Genomic DNA, 22394 nt, shown 5'->3' on the forward strand with positions numbered 1-22394 from the left:
GTATGCAGCAGGAGACAAGGCTAAGGTCACATAAACTTTATTCCTCATTCATCCAGTGATATGTAGAAGTTCTGACACAACAAGTGGTACTTGGAAGAACACACACACTAACACCTGCAGTTTGAAATCTCAACAGAAAGGATCTAACTCACCAAAGCTATTCTGGTGCTTAAAACAAGTCCAGCGTTTAACCCCATTCGATCCAAGCAGTAGAAACACAACATCTAGAACCATCAAGATTAAATGTCCATGTTTAAATGCAGCCCAAACATGGTGTGTTTGAACAAGAAAATGCAGTTCTTTTTGTTACCTTGTGGTCCAAAGCTCAGAGTTTATGGGCTGAGCTTTGGCCACACAGGGTTAAATACCAGATTTTCAGTTTGCATACAGATGCAGCCAAAAACACCAGGTTATTGTGAAATTACTTCACATCTGCTAGTAACAAGCAGCTCCAAAGCATGCAGGCAAATCAAGCCTCTTTTTGACAGATCATCCGAAAGTCTCTGGTTAGAAATGGAGAGTTTGGCAAATCTACAGGCTGACACACTGATACCCGTTTTCCAACTGAACATGCAGAATTAGTGATGGAGAAAAAAAACAGATCATCTGATCCTGAGTGAAGAGTAAAAATCTGTTTTATCTGCACTGCAGATGTGATGAAATGTAAACCTCTCTAAGTTTGGTCTGAGTGTTGAGTGCAGGTTTGGTTCAGTTGTAGAAGCTCGGTGATCAGGATGGCAGCCTGTTACTGCTTTGTCCAACTCGTTTATATTTTTCACCTGGTCGCAGCCATCCGCAGGCAGACAGAGGGGCAGCTTAAAGTCCCAACAGTGGTAACTAATAACTCCAGTTCAAATAAATAGCTTAGTCACATACACTGTCTATTAAAACATACTAGGTTGAATTCATACCACAGCAGGAATCTGAGCAGTAACTGACCGTGATGTCTGATCTCAACAAAAGGGGGTGAGGGTAGAGGGTTAGTCTGATTTTATAGTCCAGTTTATTTAACTGTACAGACACACATCATCAGAGTTAACATCAGCTGTAATTCGGGGACAAATTGGGAGGTTCGAACAAGAAATCACTTTTTGTTCACCTCCAAGATGAAGGAGAGGAAGGCAGCTGTCAGGATTAAAGTGCAGTGACAGACATAAGTAGTGTTGGATTGTGGGTATTGGTTGAATACAAGTCAGTTTTCTGTAGGGGAAAACAGTTACTGACCACAAATACCGAAGTCAGCTCTGGGATAAAACTGGCAGCACAGCCAACTCTGCCACACCATATCCAGGTCTATTAATACAGCCATGACCTAGACACACCAGACAGCCAGAGTAGGGAGGCTTACAGGCATGTACCAAACATGAGCTCTGCAGCCTTCAACAACACACAGAAGGAGAAAGGACAGGCACAGTTGTGACAAACAGCGGCAGGTGTGATTATTTTACTGTAACTCAAAAGGCACTTGACTACGAAAACATTTCCCCCTGCTTATGGTTAGAGTCGTTTTCCAATAGAGAAACATTCTGCAAAACCACATCACAGCTCCTCTTAAAGGTTTCTCGCACCTTAATCTTGACAATATGCAACTAATTTTGTTCAAGTTATTTTAAATAAAACCGTAGAGTTTACCGTACAGCAACACAACCAAAATAATGAACCTGACCCAGCTCGGCCTCGGAGTTACAAGTCCTCGGCTGCTGTAGTGCTGGTACTCCATATAGCTGAACCAAAGCATGATTAGTACTACATGTGCCCTGACGTGGCAGTGAACGCAGGCTCTGGTCCAGTTTGACAGTTCTGAGATGTGTGATAGGGATCTGGGGGGATCTGACGGGGTCTCGTGTGGGTCTACAGCTCTTCGCTCTCGTACAGTGGGGCGGTGTGCTGGGCGGGGCTCTCCACAGTCAGAGCAGGCACATGGCTCAGAGACGACAGCAGTTTCAGCGTCTTCGAGGCAGGGGGCGCCGTCTTCGTGGGCGGGGCTGTGCGAGCTGTGAGGGGAGCCATGAATTCAAATTTACCTTCACTAAGCAGGTACACATGAACTAATTTTTGATGGTTTTGCTGCCTGACACCATCATGTTAAAATCCATTTGCCTGGACTGGAATACTTTTATTAGACTAAACTGTACTTATTACCAACACAATTATTGTTTTATTGCAGTATGGCGTGTGGCACTTCATAAACTTTGTAAACACGACCTGCATATATTATAGTCTTCACCAGTGAAGTTTGATTGGCTCCACATTATACTATTTAAAAGCAATGCCTAATGTTGTGATACATTATTTTACATTTATAACTGATCAAGGAAATCTTGATCAAGAATCAAAAAAATATTACATGTACTTGTGGAAGATGTGAAGACGTAGCGCTAAATGACCTCACTGCAAGATGAAATTTGTTTTACAGACCTGCAGGTGCTTTGTTTATTTAAATTAATAACACGAATAACACCACTGGTGTCACCAACTGCAGCAACAGATTTTGTTGGTAGACGACTCAGGCTAAACATTCCTTTCATGACAGGTGTCCGAAAATAACCGTTGTGCCCTGCACGCCACAGCACGCCACAGCATGACTCGGTGCCACATATGGAGGAGGCAATGTGTCTGCGGCTCAAACTCACAAAACCATTAACTTTAAGGTTTCAAGGTTTGATGCATTTGAGACCTGATCTGTTGTATGTGCATCACTGTGACACTGTAAGTGTTAATAGTCACTTCCTGTTACATTTTAACAAGATTCCAGATGTAAAAATAGAAAATAATATGAGGGATGAACTCTAGGTATTTTTTTTAAGCCGATCCGGATCACTGATAATCAAAATAATAGTTCAAAAGGTATTTCATTAGCAGAGCAACAAATCTACAGCAGCTCAAACAAAACTGAATTAGTAATAATAATTGAACAGAAATGTTTTCAGAGGCCTCTATATCACCTGTATGCCGAATATTGAAACTTTAACAGCAAGTTAACAGTGATCAGGTTAAAGATATTACATAAGCTGCATATTTTTTAAACCACCTTGTGAGTCCTGGTTCGGATAAAGTGGTCTAAACTCACTTTCAGGTTTTATTAATAAGATATACAGTCCAGCTCAGGTGTAGCACGGGGTCAGGTCCTTTTCTTTGTCACTCCTTTCACTCAGCTTCCTCTACACAAAGCAGATGTTATGTGATCGAGCAGAAACCTAATAGCTGTGTTGTATGTTCCTCCAGCGAGCTCCATGCTTATCTCCGTGACTCGGTGATCACAGCTCAGCACCTCACACAGCGCGTTCTGCTTGATCACGTAACGCAGCATTTGTTTGATGTCTTCCAGGCTGTAATGAGCTGGATTCATTGTAGCGTTGAGAGCACAACATTGTCCATCTGCTGTTTGATTTTACAGCCTGGGCTACTATGGTAACTACTGGCTTATCTCACACAATAGACAGATGGGCTCTTTAAAGCAAGTTTGCATAGAAAGGTGAACACACACAGCGGACTTACTGCCTACATCCAGCCTGGCGTTGCATGTGGACATGCCAGCCACATTGATGGCAGAGAGAGTGTACCAGCCAGCATCAGACTTCATCACCCTCTCGATCAACAAGCACTGCCGCCCCGAGCCGTCCTGATACAGACTGTGGAGAAACAAGAACACATTGAAATGTTTATTTTATCCCCAGGCTAACACATGGTGGCCAAATCATCCTGATGCAGGCCGGGTGGTCAAAAGAACAAATACTCATGTTCAAGTTTTACAAGTAATTGCACACATAAATTAAGTAATTCATCTGTGCATAACTGATATATATAAGCTGTATATAGGTGCAATTTTAGATTCAGAAATATCAGGAATAAGAACTACGCAATGAAATAAACCATCTGATTCTCAAGTAAGTTTTTATAATATTCAAGTTCACCACACACCATTGTACCCTTCCATAGAGCACAGAAGCTGCATTTGGGAATCACTGCTTGACTGCTTTGACTCTTGTAGCAGAGAAGCAAATCGTAAACTATTAAGGGAAAAACTGAGTCTCCCAAAATTTGCTTTGTAAAATGCTTGATGGGTATGTTTATCAAAGAGTGTATCTTCAGTGTCATCTAATGAGTCTGATGTGCAGTTAAGGAGCATTTTGGTTGTAATTGACTTCATTTTACCCACCTCATTCTGTTTGGGTCAATGCGCAGCATGTCTTTATCTTTTTTCCAGAAGAGCTGAGGAGGAGGGGAAGCGTCCACTTTACACTCTAACCTAACAGTATCGCCCTCTAGAGCTCTGGAGTTTAACATCTTCTGGACAAAAGTGGGAGGACGAAGAACCTCCTGGACTGCAGAGAGGAAGACGAGATTACACAGCACAAAGGATTAAAGAAGAAATCGATACTAATATTAAGCTGCACTACAATGAAACTCCATCAAGAGAAACTGGCATTTCCAGCTAAACGCAGGCTGTAATGACGTTTTTACCTATTACATCGAGCCTCATGGTAAACCTGCTCTCCCCTGCCCGGTTCCTGGCCACACATTCATACACTCCGGCATGGTGCACTGTGACGATCTCTATGATGAAAGAGTGCATCCCTTTTTCACACACCAGCATCTTATGGTAGTCGTCTGGACGAATGGCTTTACCATCCAGATACCAGGAAACGTCCGGCGTGGGGAGGCCTCCGACCTGGATTGAGAAAAGAGGGAAGTTGCAATTTTATTCAAAGATTATTTACTTTTGCATGACCACAATGTTATTGTTACATGAGCGAGCCCCTGACCTTTTAGAAATACAGACGTGAGTGTATTAATAAACTTGAACACGTGAAGCATGCACGTGTCAAGAGAGCGGTTCATTCACCTTGAAGTCAATCCTACAGAAGCGTCCCTCCTCTACGGTGAGGTCTGGAGGGATCTGCAGGAAGCGAGGAGCGTAACATTTCTCCTGGATAGCTGAGCCCTCGTTTGCCTTCTCATCTGTCCCTGAGTGGTGCCTCCCCCTGCAGGGGGACAAAGACCGAGGTTATTTATTTATTCACTTTCAGTGACGCTTTCAGAGATGGCACCCATGCAAGCAACCATATTAAAAGCTGATTCCTGTTCAGTTTCTGTCAGTGACGGCACAGTTACTGGATGAGAGACTTAAGCCATTCCCGTCTCTCCTGACAGACAACTGGAGTTATCAGACACTCAGTACATTTAGGAAGAAATTGATAATTAGTAATTGAAAGAGGCCAATAACCAATATTTGGAACCAATGTGCATTTGCAATAAAAATTTAAATCTGAGCTTCAAAACTTAGAACAAGTAGTGATGGAATATAACTAAGCACTGTACCTAAGCTCAGTTTTGAGGCTCTGGTACTTTGCTTGAGCTGGACAAACCCGACAAGCGAAATGAACAAAGATTTATAACTGCTTTCACTGAGTAAATACTGTCATGCAGGGCAGGAATTTCAGGAGGAAATCGAGGTTCAAGGTTGGCTACAAGCCTGGGTTAATAATTCTGAACAATACTGATGCATAGACTGTATTACCAGAGTCCACCTGTGTGTCTTCCCTCGGGTGAATCTGGCTGCAACAGAAAACAGAGCAGAGGTAATCACAGATTTTAACTTTGAAAACTAACTGTACTGGTCAACAGGCTGGCAAAATACCAGGAGGGTAACTGTGTGTGTGTGTGTTTGTGTGTATTCTGACACAATGGTCCTGTTGTCACCAGTGAAAGGGGCTTGTTCTCAGAAGGCAGGCTAGAAATAACCACTGGCAAAACTTGTTGGCTTCAGGGGACGTGTGTGTATGTGTGTGTACATGCATGTGCAGCGAGAGAGAAGAGAGGGTGTAAAGCCCACACCTACACACATGCGCGTGTGCGCACAAACACACACACACACACAGGTCAAAAAGACAGCATGAGACAACTCACTGGGACTGCTGATTATACTGCCAGGCGTTTTCAACTATGTGCCCGGGAGCCCACGGGGAGGCCCTGAGAGGGGAACGAGCTGCCTGTGCAGCTATTCAAACCCAAATGACGGTAATACTGTGTGGTCTTTATTCGATAGTGAAATGAAACATAATGGGTTTGGGACCAAAGCCAATACAAACACAGCACTTCAGCACACATTAGTATAATCTGACTGTTAGAAATGTTGAGATGGAAGGATTTTTTTTTTTTCCCCGTAAATACTGTGATTTCCACTGACTAAATGAAAGTTTGCTGTCATACCTGGTCGAGTTGTGTATCTGAAAGATTGTCTTGGTCAAACATGTAGGTGGCGTTGTCTGGACCCAGCAGCCTACGAGCCATACGCTCCTCATAGGAGAGTTTCTGTCAAAATTGAAGCTTTATATTGTTAAATAAGCATTTTTCACATAAATAAGATGTGCTGTATTTGTTTTGATAAGCTTTTGCAGTTATGTTTTCTGTTAGGTTCAAACAGGTACACACTGTGTCAGTGTGTGTGTGTGTGTGTGTGTGTTAGTGAGATTTTTTTTTTCTTTGATGAATGCAATGTAGGATTCTTACGCTTCAAACACAAGATCCATACACACACACCCACACACACACCTGGCTGTTTCTCCTCCTGGCCTCCTTTGAACGAAGCTTCTTTTCCAGGTCCTGAATGAGGGCGTCTTTAGAGCCCTGGATGTCTTCATCTGTGGAGCGAGAGGAAGAAGGCCGAGGAGCTACAGACTTCTTGAGGATGGGCTTAGGAAGGCTAGGAGATAGAGAAAGAGATAAAGGAGTTAAAAAGAGCACAAATAAAGAAGACAGTTCTGGAAATCAACTTTTGTTCTTATCTGACTTATTTAAATGTGCCAGAGTGGTTGTGCTTCATTTATGATATATATGGCAGATTTACTCACTGTTAAATTACTGTAAACTATGAACACTAGGAACAACACCTTCTCTGTCCAGAAAGAGTTTCTCCAGTTTGGCATACACAAACACACACGTCAAATTGATGTACAGGTGGACTCACATGTTTGGTGTTCCCTTGTAGCTGGAGGGCATGGAGACCACAGCAGGCGGAACTCGGTTCTGGCTGGGAGTGGTGGATTGTGGGACAGAGGAGGAGGAGGATGGAGAGAGAGGAGAGCAAGGGAGAGAAGGGGACACCGGGAGAGGCTGCTGAGGCAGGGAGGAAGGAGATGAGGAGGCCCTCATGGGAAGGAGAGGGCTGGAGGGAGCAAGTGGGGAGCGAGAGGGGGAGGTGGAGGTGAGAGGAAGGTTGGAGTTGGGAGACAGCTTGGAGGAGGAAAAAGGGGAGAAGGCGGACTGGGAAGGCAGCACAGAGCAGAGGAAAGCAGCGGGCGCCGACATGGTGTCCTGGTTTGCTGGCAGGGTGGCGCTGCCGAGCCCGGTGGCACTGGGGACACTGGGGGTGAGGGTGATGGTGGAGCGCATGGTGGTGCGGGGGAGAGAGGATGAGGAGGCCGGGAAAGGAGAGAAAGTGGTGGAGTCAGGGGGACTGAGCATGGGGCCAGTGGAGGACACAGGAGGTGCGGCAGAGGAGGCTGGGGTGGAAATGGGAGAGCTGAGACTGGATGAGGAGGGAGATGACTTGCCCGTACCATTGGCCTGGGTCTGGGTCTGGATCTGGGTGACAGCGTGGGCTTGGTTCTGACCAAGGCTTAGTGACTGAAACTGCGACTGAGTCTGTGACAAAGACTTGGTTTGAGAAAAAGACTGACTTTGTGTCTCCATAACATTTGGATTATTTAGCGGACTGCTGAGGTTGTGTTGGGAGTTATTTTGGTTCTCCTGAGCCTCCCTCAGAACACTTTCATAGCTGGGTGCTTGGAAGGCAGGCTGTGATTGAATGAAATGCCTCGGTCGCTCGTAATTAAAGGCACTGGGAGGGAAGGCGCTTGGAGTGAAGGTAGGCAGGTCTGACAGGTTCATGTTGTTGCCTCCTGACTGGGAGGACTGGAAGGGAAGACCCACAAATTTACAAAAAGTAAATAAGGTGGAATTCTACACACATGAGGCCAAATAAATACTAAATATCACAACAACCGTTCTTACAGAGAAACTGAGCTTGCTTGGGTTGAACAGTTTGGGCGTCTGGTTTGTCCCCTTGGCTTGGGTTGGTGGTGGTGGTGAGGGTGGAGGAGGGGGGCTGGGCGTACAGGCTTGGACTGTTGACCTTTGTCCCCCTGAGCTCAAGGCACTCTCCTCCTCGCTGCGACCAAAGGGTTCTTCAGAGAAGTGGTTGGCTGGCTGAGGCTCTGGAAAACTGACAGATGAAAACAGACACGTTAGCAACAATTTGAATACATTCTAAAGAGGGTGAAAGGTAACATACCGAAATAACTGCAATGAAAAATATGTAAAGTCATGACAATCTCCAGATCCCCAGGCAGTTCAAAGCTGAGATGTGTATGAAGCAAACTGGAACATGGATGCTTGGATCTTCTCATAAATAGATTCAGAGACTAAAAACAGATAAATGTTGCTTGTATCTTTAGACACAGTTTCCAGACAGCTGGGCTTCCCTTTTCCCTTCAACTTATGCCAGAGGATGCTGGTTGGAATGTTAATGAATTAAGAAAGCATCTTGCAGTCTCCAGCCTGTATGTGAATAAGAAAAGGAGGGGGGAGGCCAATTGCTCTGCTGTGTTTTTATTGACATTACATCTCTAGCAGCGCAGAGCTCCATGTCAACATCACTTTCCATCTAATAGATTTTTTTTCTCCCCACCTCACAATATTATTTCAACTCTAGGAACCAGCCTGACCGTACTCTTAATGGCTGAGATTTTTGCCACTGACATGTCAATTGGTGGCAAAATTATAAGGTGTCTTTAAACACAGAATATATGTTCCAGCATGGCTTCCATCATACTGCTGGAACTGTCTAATGAGACTAACAGATACGAGAGGGTCTGCTCCCATTTCAGCCCACTCAGAAGTTTTCTTCCTGTAATATCCAGCCTGGCTCGTCCTCGTTCACTTCTCTACCAGGAAAAAATGTTGTTCCCATGACTACCATGTAGTCTGGGCTACGCAGGAGCATAACGACAATAGCAGTCTCTCTCTCTCTCTCTCTCTCTCTCTCTCTCTCACACACACACACACACACACTCATTTACTTATACACACTTGCTCACTGTTTTCCTGCATTTCTCCCAGCCTCCTGAGGGCACAAGACAGTTTAGGCCAGCCAATGTCAGCTGACCTAGAGTCTGAATCTGTAATCTTGGATCTGGATTAAAAAAACATGGACTGATGGTCAATCACATTTTTGACCCTACTTGTCCCTAAATCCTAAGAATGAGTGGTGAAAAATGGTGAGAAGGGTTTCAAAATGACAGTGAATGTGTGCTACCTTTTGCCGAGGCTGTCTAAATCACTTTATTATTCCCCAGGCCAAGGAGTTTGCATGAGGGTCTGAAATATTCTACTGAAAGACAAACTAACATCTAAAACCTCACTGGGCATACATTTTACCAATACTGAGTGTTTAAATCAATCAGAGGGGGACATATCATGTACTGGCAACTGTCACTTTACCTCAAACATATTTTTGGTACTGATATATTGCTCAGGCTCTAAAGCTGACATTTTGACTTGTCATGGCAGAAAGAGTACAGGCGTTACTTATGACTAGAGATGCACCAATCAACCAGCCAGGGACCAAAATCGACTGGTTCTCAGTGTGGACCGGAGACCAGCCGGTCAGTCTCCCGTGTCTCAGATTCCAAGCAAGTCTGTGTAAAATGGTGTGCGTAATGCCGCAGACGCATGCAAACATGTTTTTAGCCGGGACACATCTTTAGTGTGAGCGAAGAAGATACAAAGCCCGCAATTTGTGATACATGTAAAGCCAAAGTAAACTGTGGGGGACTACCATGAAGACGTTCAGTACAACAAACCTAATCCGACACTTAAAACACCATCACATCATCAGCTGAACATGGCTATCTTGAAGAAGCTAGCAAAGGAAACACAGCTAAGGCTAAAGCTGGCTAGAGCTCAGTGCCAGCAGCCTCTCCAACCTTTCCTTCATATGAGCAGTGAAAAGACCAAAGCAATTATGTGCACTTTATTTTGAGATAAAATTGTAATGTTTAATCATTTCTTTTATTGTGAAAGTAAAATCTTGCATTGAAGAAAAGTTCATTTTTGTTTGTATATGCTGTCAGCTATAGTAAATCGGAATCAGCAAAAATCGGTATTGGCAGGTCAAACCTCTACTTATAGCATTGTAACATTTAACTGTCCTATTACTGTAAATCATCACAGTAAGACACATCATTTGTTTTGTACCTCTGCAAATGGCTAAATGATCATATTCTATAGTACACTGTACTACGTATGAGCGGACGCATAGTGTTAATATGTTGATCAGTGTGTGTTGTACTTTCTGTGTTTTAAATGCTACTTTGTGAAACTTGTGTGTGTGTGTCTGTGTATGCGATTTAGTATTATGATGGTATATAGTTTGTGTGTGTGAGCTTTTGTATGTGTATTTGTGTTGGTGTCATTAAGTGGGCAAAGCTATATTGGTCTTGGAATTCGGACATCAGCTGGCAGGTGCAGACGCTCTACTGGTGACCCAACACTTCAACACACACACGCACACACACACACACACACACACTCTGCCTCTGCTTGTGGTAGGACTATGCTTAACTGTCCCAAGTCCTCTGTATGACCAGCATCAACAGAGGGACAATATTTGGGAAATAAACGTCTCTGCCTGCATTCTGAAAATACTTCAATACTGCAGTGAGACACATACTTCATACAAAGGATGGTGAGAGATAAAATGCATAATTTTCACAGCGAGAATGAGCATCATTTTCATCATTCATATGTCCATGTATGTGTCTACCTGATCACAGAATAAACTGGGTTTATTCTAACTGAAGATGGACTAATTAAGCTTCTCCCCACTGTGTTAGACCATATGAGAGCAGTACTACTCAAAACAGATGTTGCAGTAATTTATTTTCCTACTCGTCCTACATTATGGCGCTGACTGATCAATCACTACACAGCTCCTTCTTTCCGTGTTTTATCTCAGTAGGAAACTGTTTAGTAAAATTGCTGGTGTTCAATAGGCTTCTGAACATTTCATGACGCCATTTTTACCAAATTTTGGTGACAGGCAGTCAGAGTTAAGGTGAAAAGTATTGTTAAAAAAATCAAACCACAATTTGCAGTCTTTACCCTGCCATAATAACAACACATTCTCATCATTCAACTGAAATTGTCATTTTCAGACCAAAAAAGAGACACATGTAACATCATTACAGATAATACAGATCCTCTTTCTCAAATAAGTAAATCAATAAAACAATATCAGGTAAACTTGGCCAGAGAACTTCAACGTGACCTTAAAAGCCGGACCACTGCCAACACTTTCTGAACAACTGTTGTTGTTTGCAGCACTGAGGAAAGGCGTGAGGTTGGGGGTGGGGGGTGTGGGGGGTTCTGAAGGACACAGATACCACTTCACATTACAGATGAGATCATGGCCCTGCACACTGATATACAGTGGGCACATTACACTCAGCCAAACACACTCACAGGGTCTGAATATGAAGGATCAAGTCAACAAAATCACTTTGGGCAGCGCAAATCTAAGTCCCTGCATGAGACCAGCAAATGACATCTAAAAATGGGAAACGCCACTCATCCGTATGACTGCTGGTAAGTTTGAAGGACACACAGTCCGTACAGCCACTTTACAGATGAGCTCATCGCCCAATCTGAAGTGCCACTCGGCTTCAGTCTGTCTGGCGGGCAGCAAACACATCTCACCAGGACGATGCAGAGGCATGTTAATGGTGGATCCCCGAAGTTCCGGAGGATCCCCAGAAAAGTGAGCAATAGCTTAGTATCATATTTCACTTCAGTTTATGAAAGTTAACATTATCTTAAGTACAAGTAGCCGTCGTTTCTTCTTACGAAGAAATAAAGAAGACTTTCTGAGGACCTGAGTTACACTTTTGTCAACTTTATAAGATGTTGAGAAATTCTGGCACAATTTATGACGGGTACCACTACCCAGCGGTCAGTTTCACAAAAACCAATAACGACGTCTATGGCTACTGTTAAGTTAGTTTAACGATAATTCAAATGGCTCGGTGGCTAGTTGTTATTATTATTCCTCTTATTATGATTGTAAGAGCACCAAGCTAGATGGCACACAACCTCCCCAAATAAACCTAAGTTCAGTAAGTACCGAGTGCTCTAAACATAGTTTGTCCCTTTACAAAGAAGAGAGAACATTACGAAAACTGCTTTTCATAGCCAACAATTAGCTAGAAATAAATAGCGTCAATGGCTCCAAATAGCGAAACTTCAGGTTGAAAAGGCAGCCGTGCAACGACAAAGAGGACACTTTCTTACCTCGCTGGGCGTTTTTGCCCACAACTGTCCTTAACCTGCAGTATCGGCTCAATGGAACTGCTCTTTCCCCGCGTGAAGCGGAATCCAAACTCCGACGCCGGAGTGCAACAGGTGACACGCGCGCTCACGAGGAGAAGGGCGGGACCGCGCGCGTCCACTTTATTGGTTTAATTTTCCAAAAACTCAGCATCGTCACAACTGCATCTCGAGCTCCACTGTGATTGGCTTAGTAATGTTTTTAATGTTTTTTATTTATGCATTTTCAAGTCAATTAATGTTTTATGATGAGTATCCTCATCAATAATATTATGTTCCAAAGAAAGAAGAAAAGTGAACTTTTGCTTTACAATTATACCACAGCGCCCTCGTCTGGAAACAAAGATGAACTACAGCAGTATAAACTAACTACATGTCTTCAAAACGATTACCCCTGAATGTTAAATAAGTAAAGTAAAAAATTACTAGAACAGCAAAGGAAATAACTAAATTGTAACAATTAAATGGGCAAAGTGAGTAAATGAATAAATAAATAAATAATTAAATGAACGAATTAATGGTTAGATAGATAAATACAATTATACATATGCTACAAGAATAAATAGTAGTAACTAGTAACTAGTTTTTCTTAATTCAGAAAAGGAAAACAGAGCTCAGAAATCCTAATAATAAATGTACATTTATTTAAATGTTGTAAAGTAAAAATAATGCATGCAAAAAATGAGCACACAAAAAACACAAAAAAAATGTGACTGTTTTCTTGTTTGATATCATACACGATGAATGGCACCACAAGCAGAAATAGATAGATCTTTGTTTAAAAGTAGTGATGTGTGCATAAACACAATAGATACTGACTGAGACTGAAATGTATGTTTTGTGTGTGTGTGTGTGCATCATCTACTCACTCTGCAACAGGCATGTTATCTACTGGAGGGCTGTCAGGCCACTCAGGAGGAGGGAGGGTCATGGAGTCAGGCAGCTCAGAGGGAAAGTCCTTGCTGCTCCTTATAGAGGAGGAACTCTCCTGGTGGCGCACCGCCTCCGTTTCCTGTCTGAGAGAAACTGTTTCTTGTTGACGAATGGCCTCGATCTCCAGCTGCTCCTCCAGGTCTGCATGGAGGAGAGCAAAGCAAAAGATGAGTGGTTATAAAAGCAGTTCTGATCATTTTCACTGTATAATAGAGTCCAACAGATGAATTTGTAGGAGCTATATTGTGCTAATGTATACATGGACATCTAACCGTTGTAAACCTCCAGGACTGCTGAGCAGGAGACTGTGCCGAAGGAGTTGAGGGCCACACATTTAAAAAGGCCAGAGTCTTCTGGGAAGGCCTCAGTGATCACCAACGTGCACAACTCCTCTGCAGAGGAAAACACAAGGACATAAATGCAATTTCCCATTAAACAAAAGCCTTCCACACAAGATCAAGAGCACTTTGTTTGCATGTCGCATGCAAATCATATATTCATATATTCAGTGAACACTCATACTTACTGATGTGCTGTGTTATTGTGAATGTTTAATTCTAATGTCACAGAGGCTTTAAATAGTTTGTGGCCCAAGAGAGGTGACAAATAAATATTTAGGAGCCTCGAAGAAGATGTGACAGTAACCAATATTCTGCTAAAACAAAACTAAAACTGAGAATCAAGTAAGAATTCTTTTTTTCTTTAATCTCTTGAAGGGGCCCTCCTCATACCCACTCCTTTAAACTACTTTAAACTAGTGTATGACCAGTATTCTGTGCTTACCTGGCACTGATGCAGAACTGGCCTCTGGGAAAAGAAGAACAGAGTGAAGTCATTTCTTTTTTAGTCAGATTTATCAGTCAATATAAATCACTTAGCAACTCAAAAGTACAGTGTGTATTAGGGATTAATTCATTTACATGCATTTTCATGTAATAATATTATTTGCTCATGCAACTTCATATATCTACATAAACACTACACTGAGTCCAATCCTCATTCAACAGTCTATCAAGTAAGGAAAAAGTAGACTTTTTCAGCTCTACAACATCTCAAAGCTGACCCCGTGTCAGCAATAAACTCTTAAATTTACTGTTTAGCAACTAATTGTAGCTGTAGGCTCAGGAGCTTAAAGATTTTATCCACTATCATATTTTCTGGTATTAGATTCTTTAGCGGCGGACGACAGGAAAGTATTTCATAAAGTGCTTGCTGTAACTTGAATCTGAAGTCAAATTTATGACTCGTGTCCAAGTCATGCGACTGCAGCCCACTGAAAAACAACACACTCACTCTTGCGTAGTATCCTAAAGTCATCAGAGTCCAGCACTTGCTCGTCTTCTCTGTACCATATGACCTGCAGGGGAGGAGTCCCCCTCAGTCTGCACTCCAGGACCACCAACTGACCCTTCACTGTAGACACATCATGGAGACACTGGCAGAGGTGATGACGATGGATGCAGAGATATAGAGGAGAAATAGAGGATTAGAAAATATTATTGTGATGAGTTATATTTCGCCTAAATAATTCAAATATTTTACTCTTTATCTTTATCATTTTACTCATATATACTGTATGTAAAAGCAGAATAAGTGTGTTTCTACCTTAACAAAAGTTGGAGGGACTCCGTTCCCTGAATACTGCGGATTGTAGATGGGACTCTGATTCTGCAAATAGGGGGTTGATGTTTTTAACTGAACTCGTTTAAGAGTCATCACACTTCGTTAACGCATAACCCAGTGTATCCCTCATCAAGTCTACAAGATGAGTTGATCCATTTGAGTTTGATGTAATTACCCTCTGAGGGCTGACACACAGCGGCTGCACCAGGCTGGAGTGTCTCTGAGTGAGGAAGGCGGAGGAGGAGGAGGAGCTGGAGGAGCAGGAGGAGAGCTCTCGAGAGGAGGATGAAGAGGCAGAAGAGGAGATGGTCAGGGACATGGTGCTGGTCTTCTTCTGCACCCTCTGGACGCTACACACAGTCATATGTGGGTCCATGATAAATGATTAAGAAATAATTACATCTGGGCTCTTTATTGTTTTTTGTTCTCTCTCTCTCTCTCTCTCTCTCTCTCTCTGTGTGTGTGTGTGTGTGTGTGTGTGTGTGTAACTTACTGTGCCATGTTTCAGGCTTTCCAGGAGGCAGACAGTGGTTGTTTTACTCCCTACAAAGACAGAAGCAGAGTGTCAGATGTGTTACACTCTGTCCTACCGCAGCTCCACGATGTGGTAGAAGCTGGCATGTTAATGCTGACACCCAGGCGTGAGTGTGCTTTACAACATGAATAATCAGCAGGGTTTTGAGAGCATGTGTGGTCAGCTAAACTCCTCCACGGATACTAAACGCTTAACTCCAGGGGTGTTGGTAATGTTAGCAGCTGCATGATCCAGGAGTTTTCTGCACGTTGAGGAAAGCGTAGCTTGGTTACCTGCTTTTATATGTGCAAGACAGAAACTCTTCTGTCTAAAGCAGGACTATCAAGGTATTCCTTCTGTGATTCAGAAGCAGATTTCTCCCCAGTGGCTGACAGTACATGACACTGCTGTGGTTATGAGTCGTTTCTATGGGTGAATATAATTCTGTACTTGCCCACCTTTAGAATATTAGCACTGAAATATTGACCATACACAAAAGAAAAGCTGAGGTAAAACTCAGAAATCCTGCTATCAAAACAGTATATTCTTTCTTAAATGTCGCAAAGTGTAGTTGAACAGATAAAGTCTAAAAAAATGCATGTGTGTTTCATTCCCTGAACGTCAGCTGGTTGATTTGATCCTGTCATAACCAACATGCACACAGAAAACACAGAATCAGTCCAGTGAAGACAAGCAAACCAAACACAAAGTACAACAAACTATAAACAACATGTAGCATAAACAAGCTGCACCGAAGCTTTACAAAGGATTAAAAACAAAAAAAACTAAGTGTCTATGGTGGTCCTGACTTTACTTTTCATTAAAAGTCTAAGCTCTGCAATGCACAAAAAAACATGGCTGCACTAATATCCAAATGCCATTTTTATCCACTTTTTTTTATTGCATTGGTGCAACAATACAACTAATGCATATGTTGAAAAGTATCGTGTATCCAGTTTTGAATTTGCTCTGTTTGCAGCAAACCCAAGAAGTTGCATAACAAATGCATCACTTCCCATGTACATCAATGTTGCCATCTTGGTCTCACTTATGAGGCACGGCAGCTAATTGAAGGTAAATGGAGTCTTTCACACCCACAAATCCCGGGGTGCTGCCCTCTGCGGCTGTGTCCTGGGCCCAGAGAAGGAACTGACAGAGGAGGCTGAGGTTCAGGTTTCCAGGCTAAATTAAACTCTGCCGGTTCCTGAGCACAGCAGAAACTCTCTGACCTGAGAAAAATTTATGTCTCCATTAATAAGACACATGCAGACAAACAGCGAGTAAACCTTTCCTTCACACCAGATCTTTGCCTCTGCTTTATCTCTAACGTCCTTCGTTTGAGTTATATCCGCTCTGTGTTCGTCCGTGAAAGTCCTACACATGGATCACAGCGTTAACACAGACTAAACTGGAGGATCGGAGCTGAACAGCAAGTAGACTCAGCATGCAAAACATGTATGTGCACATCCAGTTTTCCCCTCAGATCATCACTTCCAGCAGGTGTCTTGTGTTTCTGGTTTAAGCCTGTTCTTGATAAAACAACAGCTTCTGATGACCCCTTCATATCGCCTGTCTCTCTGTTACCTAACCACAGGATTTATAGCAGCGCCAAAAAGCTGCATTCATGCGGCATTACTAATGTGTTGTCTGTTAGGCAATAGACAGAGACATGTAGGGAATGGCAGACAAATTCAGTGGTGATCAAAACAAGCACAAAACGTTCATAGCAGCAGACAAGATATCCTGACTTTCAGTCTCTACTGTGGGTCAAGCTACCAAGACACTGGATCCACTTGATAATGTATTTTATTAGACCCTCCCTACTGTTACATCTGCCTCTGGAGCCTCATTTTCAGTGTCTCTTTAACAGCTTTAACAGCAGCCTCCACCCCCCTCTGCCTTTCTTGTCTATGTCTGTGAGGTGTGACTGGAGTCAGACCTGAGCCACCGGATGCATCTAATCAAGACCTCTACAAGTACTCATCCAAGCCAGTCTTATTCTTCATGGTAGAAAGACTTTGCACATCACAGACAGATGCTGAAAGGTATCTTGTGCATCTGCCTTAACAGCACCATTGTGCTCTGAAGCATGACTTCCTTTCAGGTGAAAATCTGTCACTGTGCCACTCAAGCCACTGGAAAAAGTTGGTTTTAGAACGGAGTAGGTGCCATTGTCACGTTGTGCCTAAAAGGCTCTTTATATGACAGGAGTGTGTGACAAAGTGGTAGTATTGGTGTCCCGGAATGAGAAGGAGTTGCTCTGCCATCTCCACCCTGCCGGATCATACACTCAGCTAACACATCGTGTATGCTGTGTTTAAGCCTTGTTACCAGTGTTTGCTCAGAAAACTGAAGCACAGAAGCATCATCCTCATAATTTGAGGTTGTACAAATTTTTTTGTAGAAACTCATGGTATGATCCAGTAACAAAACACTGTTGTATTTACTGTCTAATTTTACTTACCAGTGTGATTCTCTGACTTCTACAATATACACAAGCCTGTCATTAGTAAAAATACATATATATACATATATATATACATACACAGGCGAATGCTCACTGTGGGGTGAATCATTTAGGCCTATGACGTAAAACAAACTCAATAACAACCCACTATACAGTCACACATGTATGGAATCTAATACAAAATTACCACTGAAATAAAATAAGATTTAATTAACTTCATATAGAACAAATGTGTTGATCATTTCACAGGCAGATGATCCCCTGACCTGACTTTGCTCCTGTGGGGACCTCGGTGAGTGTCCTGTTGTCTGTGACTGATCCAATTAACTGCACTAGTGACCTTGAGTCATGTGTGAAGCTGCAGGCTGCTTTTGGATCCTCATCCATAATTTAAGAGACACATTAATAAGAGATTTACACCATAAACACATAACTGTCACCCACAGGGTTTGTATTTGACGCTGTGGTTGCAGCAGCTACACTGCTACAATAAAATCTGCACTATATAGACAAAAGTATTCAGACACACCTTGGGTTAGGCTCCTAGAAGAGTGGAAGCTGTTAGAGCTGCAAAGCTGTCTATGTTAGAATGCAATGACATCAATAACCAATCAATAATCATTAATTTCAAGATTTTAACTGATAGCTTTGACTTTGTTTTACACCCTGAAATATTATGTCTGCCTATAAAGGTGGAAAAGAAATTCAGCCCATGTTAATACACAACATAACACAACAAAAACACATGCTCTGCTATTGCAGTCAAGTATTTTGACCTATGGCACACAACTCCAGAGTTTATGTGTCAATGAAGAATAATGGCTGGTATTTTTAACACCGCTTATCCTCTTGGGATGATGTTCATCATCCCACCTGTTCTGCGACACTCAGGAAAGAGGGGAGACGGCTGCACCTTCTCTAGCATCGGAGTTGTGTATTACTGTGATTTCAAAGGCAGAGCCACCTGTTCTCAGCAGGCAGGAGAGAGTTACACAGATGACTCACGGGGGAGGAACAGGATACATAAATGATTGGGTAGAAAGACGGAGGAAAACTCTTCAAGGAGATTCATTTCTTAGTTGTTGCCATAGAAATATTCTCTTGTCTGTATCATTTTAAGTAATCTATTCTATACATTAAGGGCATATACCCTGTGTAATGCATTAATTCAGTGTATTTTCAAATCTACACATTGCAACATAAAACGTAGTTTATTCTTTAATCTGAGGGATTCTAAGTCATTAAAAAATGAACATGAGATGACATGAATCCTAGGTGGTGAAGTAGGACGTTCAGAGGAAAAGAGAGGGAAACACCAACACCTACCCATAAACCTTGTTAAATTTAAACAAACCACCCACTGTGTAATTCTAGTCCTGCACACAACACCATGAAGCCTCCAAGCAGCAGCGGCTCTCAGCTGAGGACAGATTTAGAGCAGCAGCAGTACATCCTAGCAGCAGAGCTCGATGAGGGGATCGTGTTGAAATCTGCCAGTAAGAACTCATTACATAAGTCTGTGGGCTCTCCTGTGACTGACAGCACACATCAAATCCATCAAAACCCATGGAACAATAAAAATTAGTCACTGCAGTAGATTTTTCTGCATCTAGTAGCCAAACAACAAGTCAAAAACACAAGGATAATGTGTGTCCTTCATGTATGTACACACACACACACACACACACACACTCAGCTGGAGCAGATGTGTGCATAATATGAGTGGAAGAAAAAAAACGGACCATCACATTCTGGATTTTAACTCTTAATTTACGTAGATGCAATAATAAACCTAGCATTCCTGCTGTTGACTGTATGTTCTTTATTCCTCACTGCTTTATGCAATGCAGTTCAGATAAAACTCTTCATAACAATAATTGAATTGTCATCAAGCTTAAAACAAGGATGTTTTCTGTACTCTTGGAGCCTTTATGTTTATAACTTAGAGGTATTTTCACTGACAGCAGTATAATCAAAATCACTGCAACGCCTTATGTAAATTCCTTAATGTAATTTTCTGTAAGATTTGGAAGTCGTGGGGAAAACAGAAGTTCCCCTTAGAGATGAGCTGTTTTATTAAGAAATTAAATAAAGTCAATTAATTCTTTATCTAGTTTTTCAGTCTTTATTCTCCATATATGTCAAATTACATGCTTGCCTGTTGCTAAAAATGCCACATTTTGTGTGTCCAGGTGATCTGCCGGGCATTGACTACACAAAGGAATCTCTGGGTTACACTAAATTGGAATATTTGGAATCAGTAAATTTCAAGAGCATAAAGTGAAACATCTCTAAATTCCTTAGAATTGCAAATTACAGAAAAATGAAATGACCTTCATCTACATGTGTAGAAGAAATGAAGTACAGTAACCCAAAATCACATAAAGTTGTGCTGGACAGCTTTGCATTTTGTTGCTTTCAAGCGCTTGATTTAAGTACTCCTTAAACCAATAATGACAAATACAGCAAAGCGTACACTCTTCTAATAATAACACTGACAGCTCTGTGAGGTTGTGCTGATGTTTAGGAGTGATGTTCATCACTTTCATCTAATATGTTAACATACTAATCCTTGTTTCAGTAACAAAAAGTACAGCTGAGGATGGTTGGGAATGGCTTTTGGTCATAAATGTGAAAGTATGTGACAAATAAAAACATTTAAATGATGATAGCATTTGTTGAAAAGTCAGGAAATCAAAGATATTGAGATTCAAAGTCACTAGTTGTTGAGATAGCAAAGTTTGGACCAAAGTCGTGGATCGTCTGACCGACAGACAGACCAGTGTTGCCATATCTAGAGAGATGAAAGAGATGAAAACATTGCTTCCAGCTGATAACTCTATACTTGGATAGGTTTTCTGTCCACTGACTGAACAGAATTCCATGCTTACATGTCGATGTGGGCTTCAGCTTTCTCTATTATTTTCAGAATGTTGCCCAGTGCAGCTTTAATTTGTTGGTATTAAAGGCACACTGTGGTGTAAAGGGACTGCAAGTGGAAAAAAGGAATTCCTCTGCTTGCTGCAAGACCGTTTTGAATGTTTTCAGTTGCGTCATTTTAAAACACCCTATAACCCTCCACCTCCTCCTCCTGAACCTCTCCAATTCTCCTAACTCCTCAACTTGTCCGCAAGAGAGACCGATTTAGCCTGGACGGGGTCACCTGATCTCTCTGTGCGCCAATCAAAGCTCATCGGCTGAACACGGCGTCATAGAGGCATGCCAGTCTCGCACTGTGACCCCCCCCTCCCCAATCCCCCCACCTACACACACACACGCACACACACTCTGCCACCCACTCAGCTTTGACTGGTATGTCTTGTGTTGCATTACCGTGCAGTATATATAATTGACATACTTTTCTTCCACTTCTACCTTTTAATCTTCCAAACGGATGTAACATATTTTTCCTCCACTGCAACACTTTGAAGATCTGATGTATACAGTTTGCATCCTGGGCGACGTACATGCTCGTACACACCGACACACTGTACACTTACATCATCACAATGACAAACATATAGCGAGACACACAGGAAGAATACCTTCTAGACAGAAAAACAGAGATAGATTGACACTGACAGAAAAGCCAATAGATAGATAGATAGATGCCATGTGACAGCATATAAATTTAGCTCCACACAGATTATCCCAGCTGTCCTCTTCTTTCTGACTGCATACTCATTCACCACAATCAATCCAACACTGCATGCAGGATCAGGCACCACATGGCCCCTGACCAAGTGAATCACAGCATTTGATTATCTGATCACCTTTACTTTTGCTTTCTCTTGGTTTCTCAGTCAAGCCAAGGAGCAGTATCTATAACAGAAAGCTATTTATAAAACCTAACACAGAACGTCTGTCATTAAATTTTCACCTGTGGCAAAATTTGTAGTTTATCTCTGGTCCAAAAAAGTGAAATATTCGGTGTGTAAGCAAGATCAGACAGGCCCTTTACCCTGCAGCGAAATGATGATTGTGTTTCTTATGTTGAAGTAAAGAGTTGATCCAGCCGTGTGCATGCAAAGCCCAGCACAGGTTAATCCTGTACAAAACCAAAATGTTCCCCTTCTTACCTGTCTGGTCTTTTCCCAGCAGGCAAAAAAACAAAAACAAAACCCAACAACAAATGTATTGATCCAACAGGAAATGCGAATGATCCAAATACTAAATGCAAAAGTGCAATGTGAGTGTGTGGCTGCCGGTCATGGCTTGGTCACTGGATGCTCCCTACCTTACTGGGTGAGCTGACACACACATTTACACACAAACACACAGTCAGAGGCGTGTGTGTGTGTGGGGGTTGCGTTGGTGGAATGGGGTTAGCAGGGAATCCAAGGCTGGTGAGGTGGGGGGTGAGAGGAGGGCAGATGGAGGGGTAAAAGGGGCAAATTTAGAGTAGAGTGTTAATCAGCAATGACAATAACTCTTTCTAGAGCAGAGCTCGAAGTCCAAGGCAACAAGTGA

The 22394-nt window shown here is 42.3% G+C and overlaps 2 protein-coding genes across 2 annotated transcripts; both read right to left on the minus strand.

Moving 5' to 3' along the window:
• Positions 1–986: 986 nt before the first annotated feature.
• myot (myotilin) lies at positions 987–12501 on the minus strand. The gene is made up of 11 exons (XM_046406172.1): positions 12352–12501; positions 8017–8227; positions 6971–7917; positions 6556–6706; positions 6214–6315; positions 5522–5559; positions 4847–4985; positions 4465–4672; positions 4160–4325; positions 3499–3632; positions 987–1994 (listed from the first exon to the last, which is right to left on the minus strand). The coding sequence occupies exons 3-11, from the start codon at positions 7891–7893 to the stop codon at positions 1852–1854; spliced, it is 2004 nt and encodes a 667-aa protein (XP_046262128.1). The 5' UTR covers positions 7894–7917; positions 8017–8227; positions 12352–12501; the 3' UTR covers positions 987–1851.
• On the minus strand, positions 7966–22277 carry LOC124068659 (palladin-like). The gene is made up of 9 exons (XM_046407058.1): positions 22004–22277; positions 15437–15486; positions 15119–15293; positions 14926–14988; positions 14614–14755; positions 14104–14127; positions 13593–13712; positions 13257–13461; positions 7966–8227 (listed from the first exon to the last, which is right to left on the minus strand). Exons 2-9 carry the CDS (start codon positions 15442–15444, stop codon positions 7966–7968), a joined length of 999 nt encoding a protein of 332 aa, XP_046263014.1. The 5' UTR covers positions 15445–15486; positions 22004–22277.
• Between the last annotated feature and the right edge of the window lie 117 nt (positions 22278–22394).

The sequence above is a fragment of the Scatophagus argus genome, chromosome 12 (assembly GCF_020382885.2).
Source record: "Scatophagus argus isolate fScaArg1 chromosome 12, fScaArg1.pri, whole genome shotgun sequence".
Lineage (NCBI taxonomy): Eukaryota > Metazoa > Chordata > Actinopteri > Scatophagidae > Scatophagus > Scatophagus argus.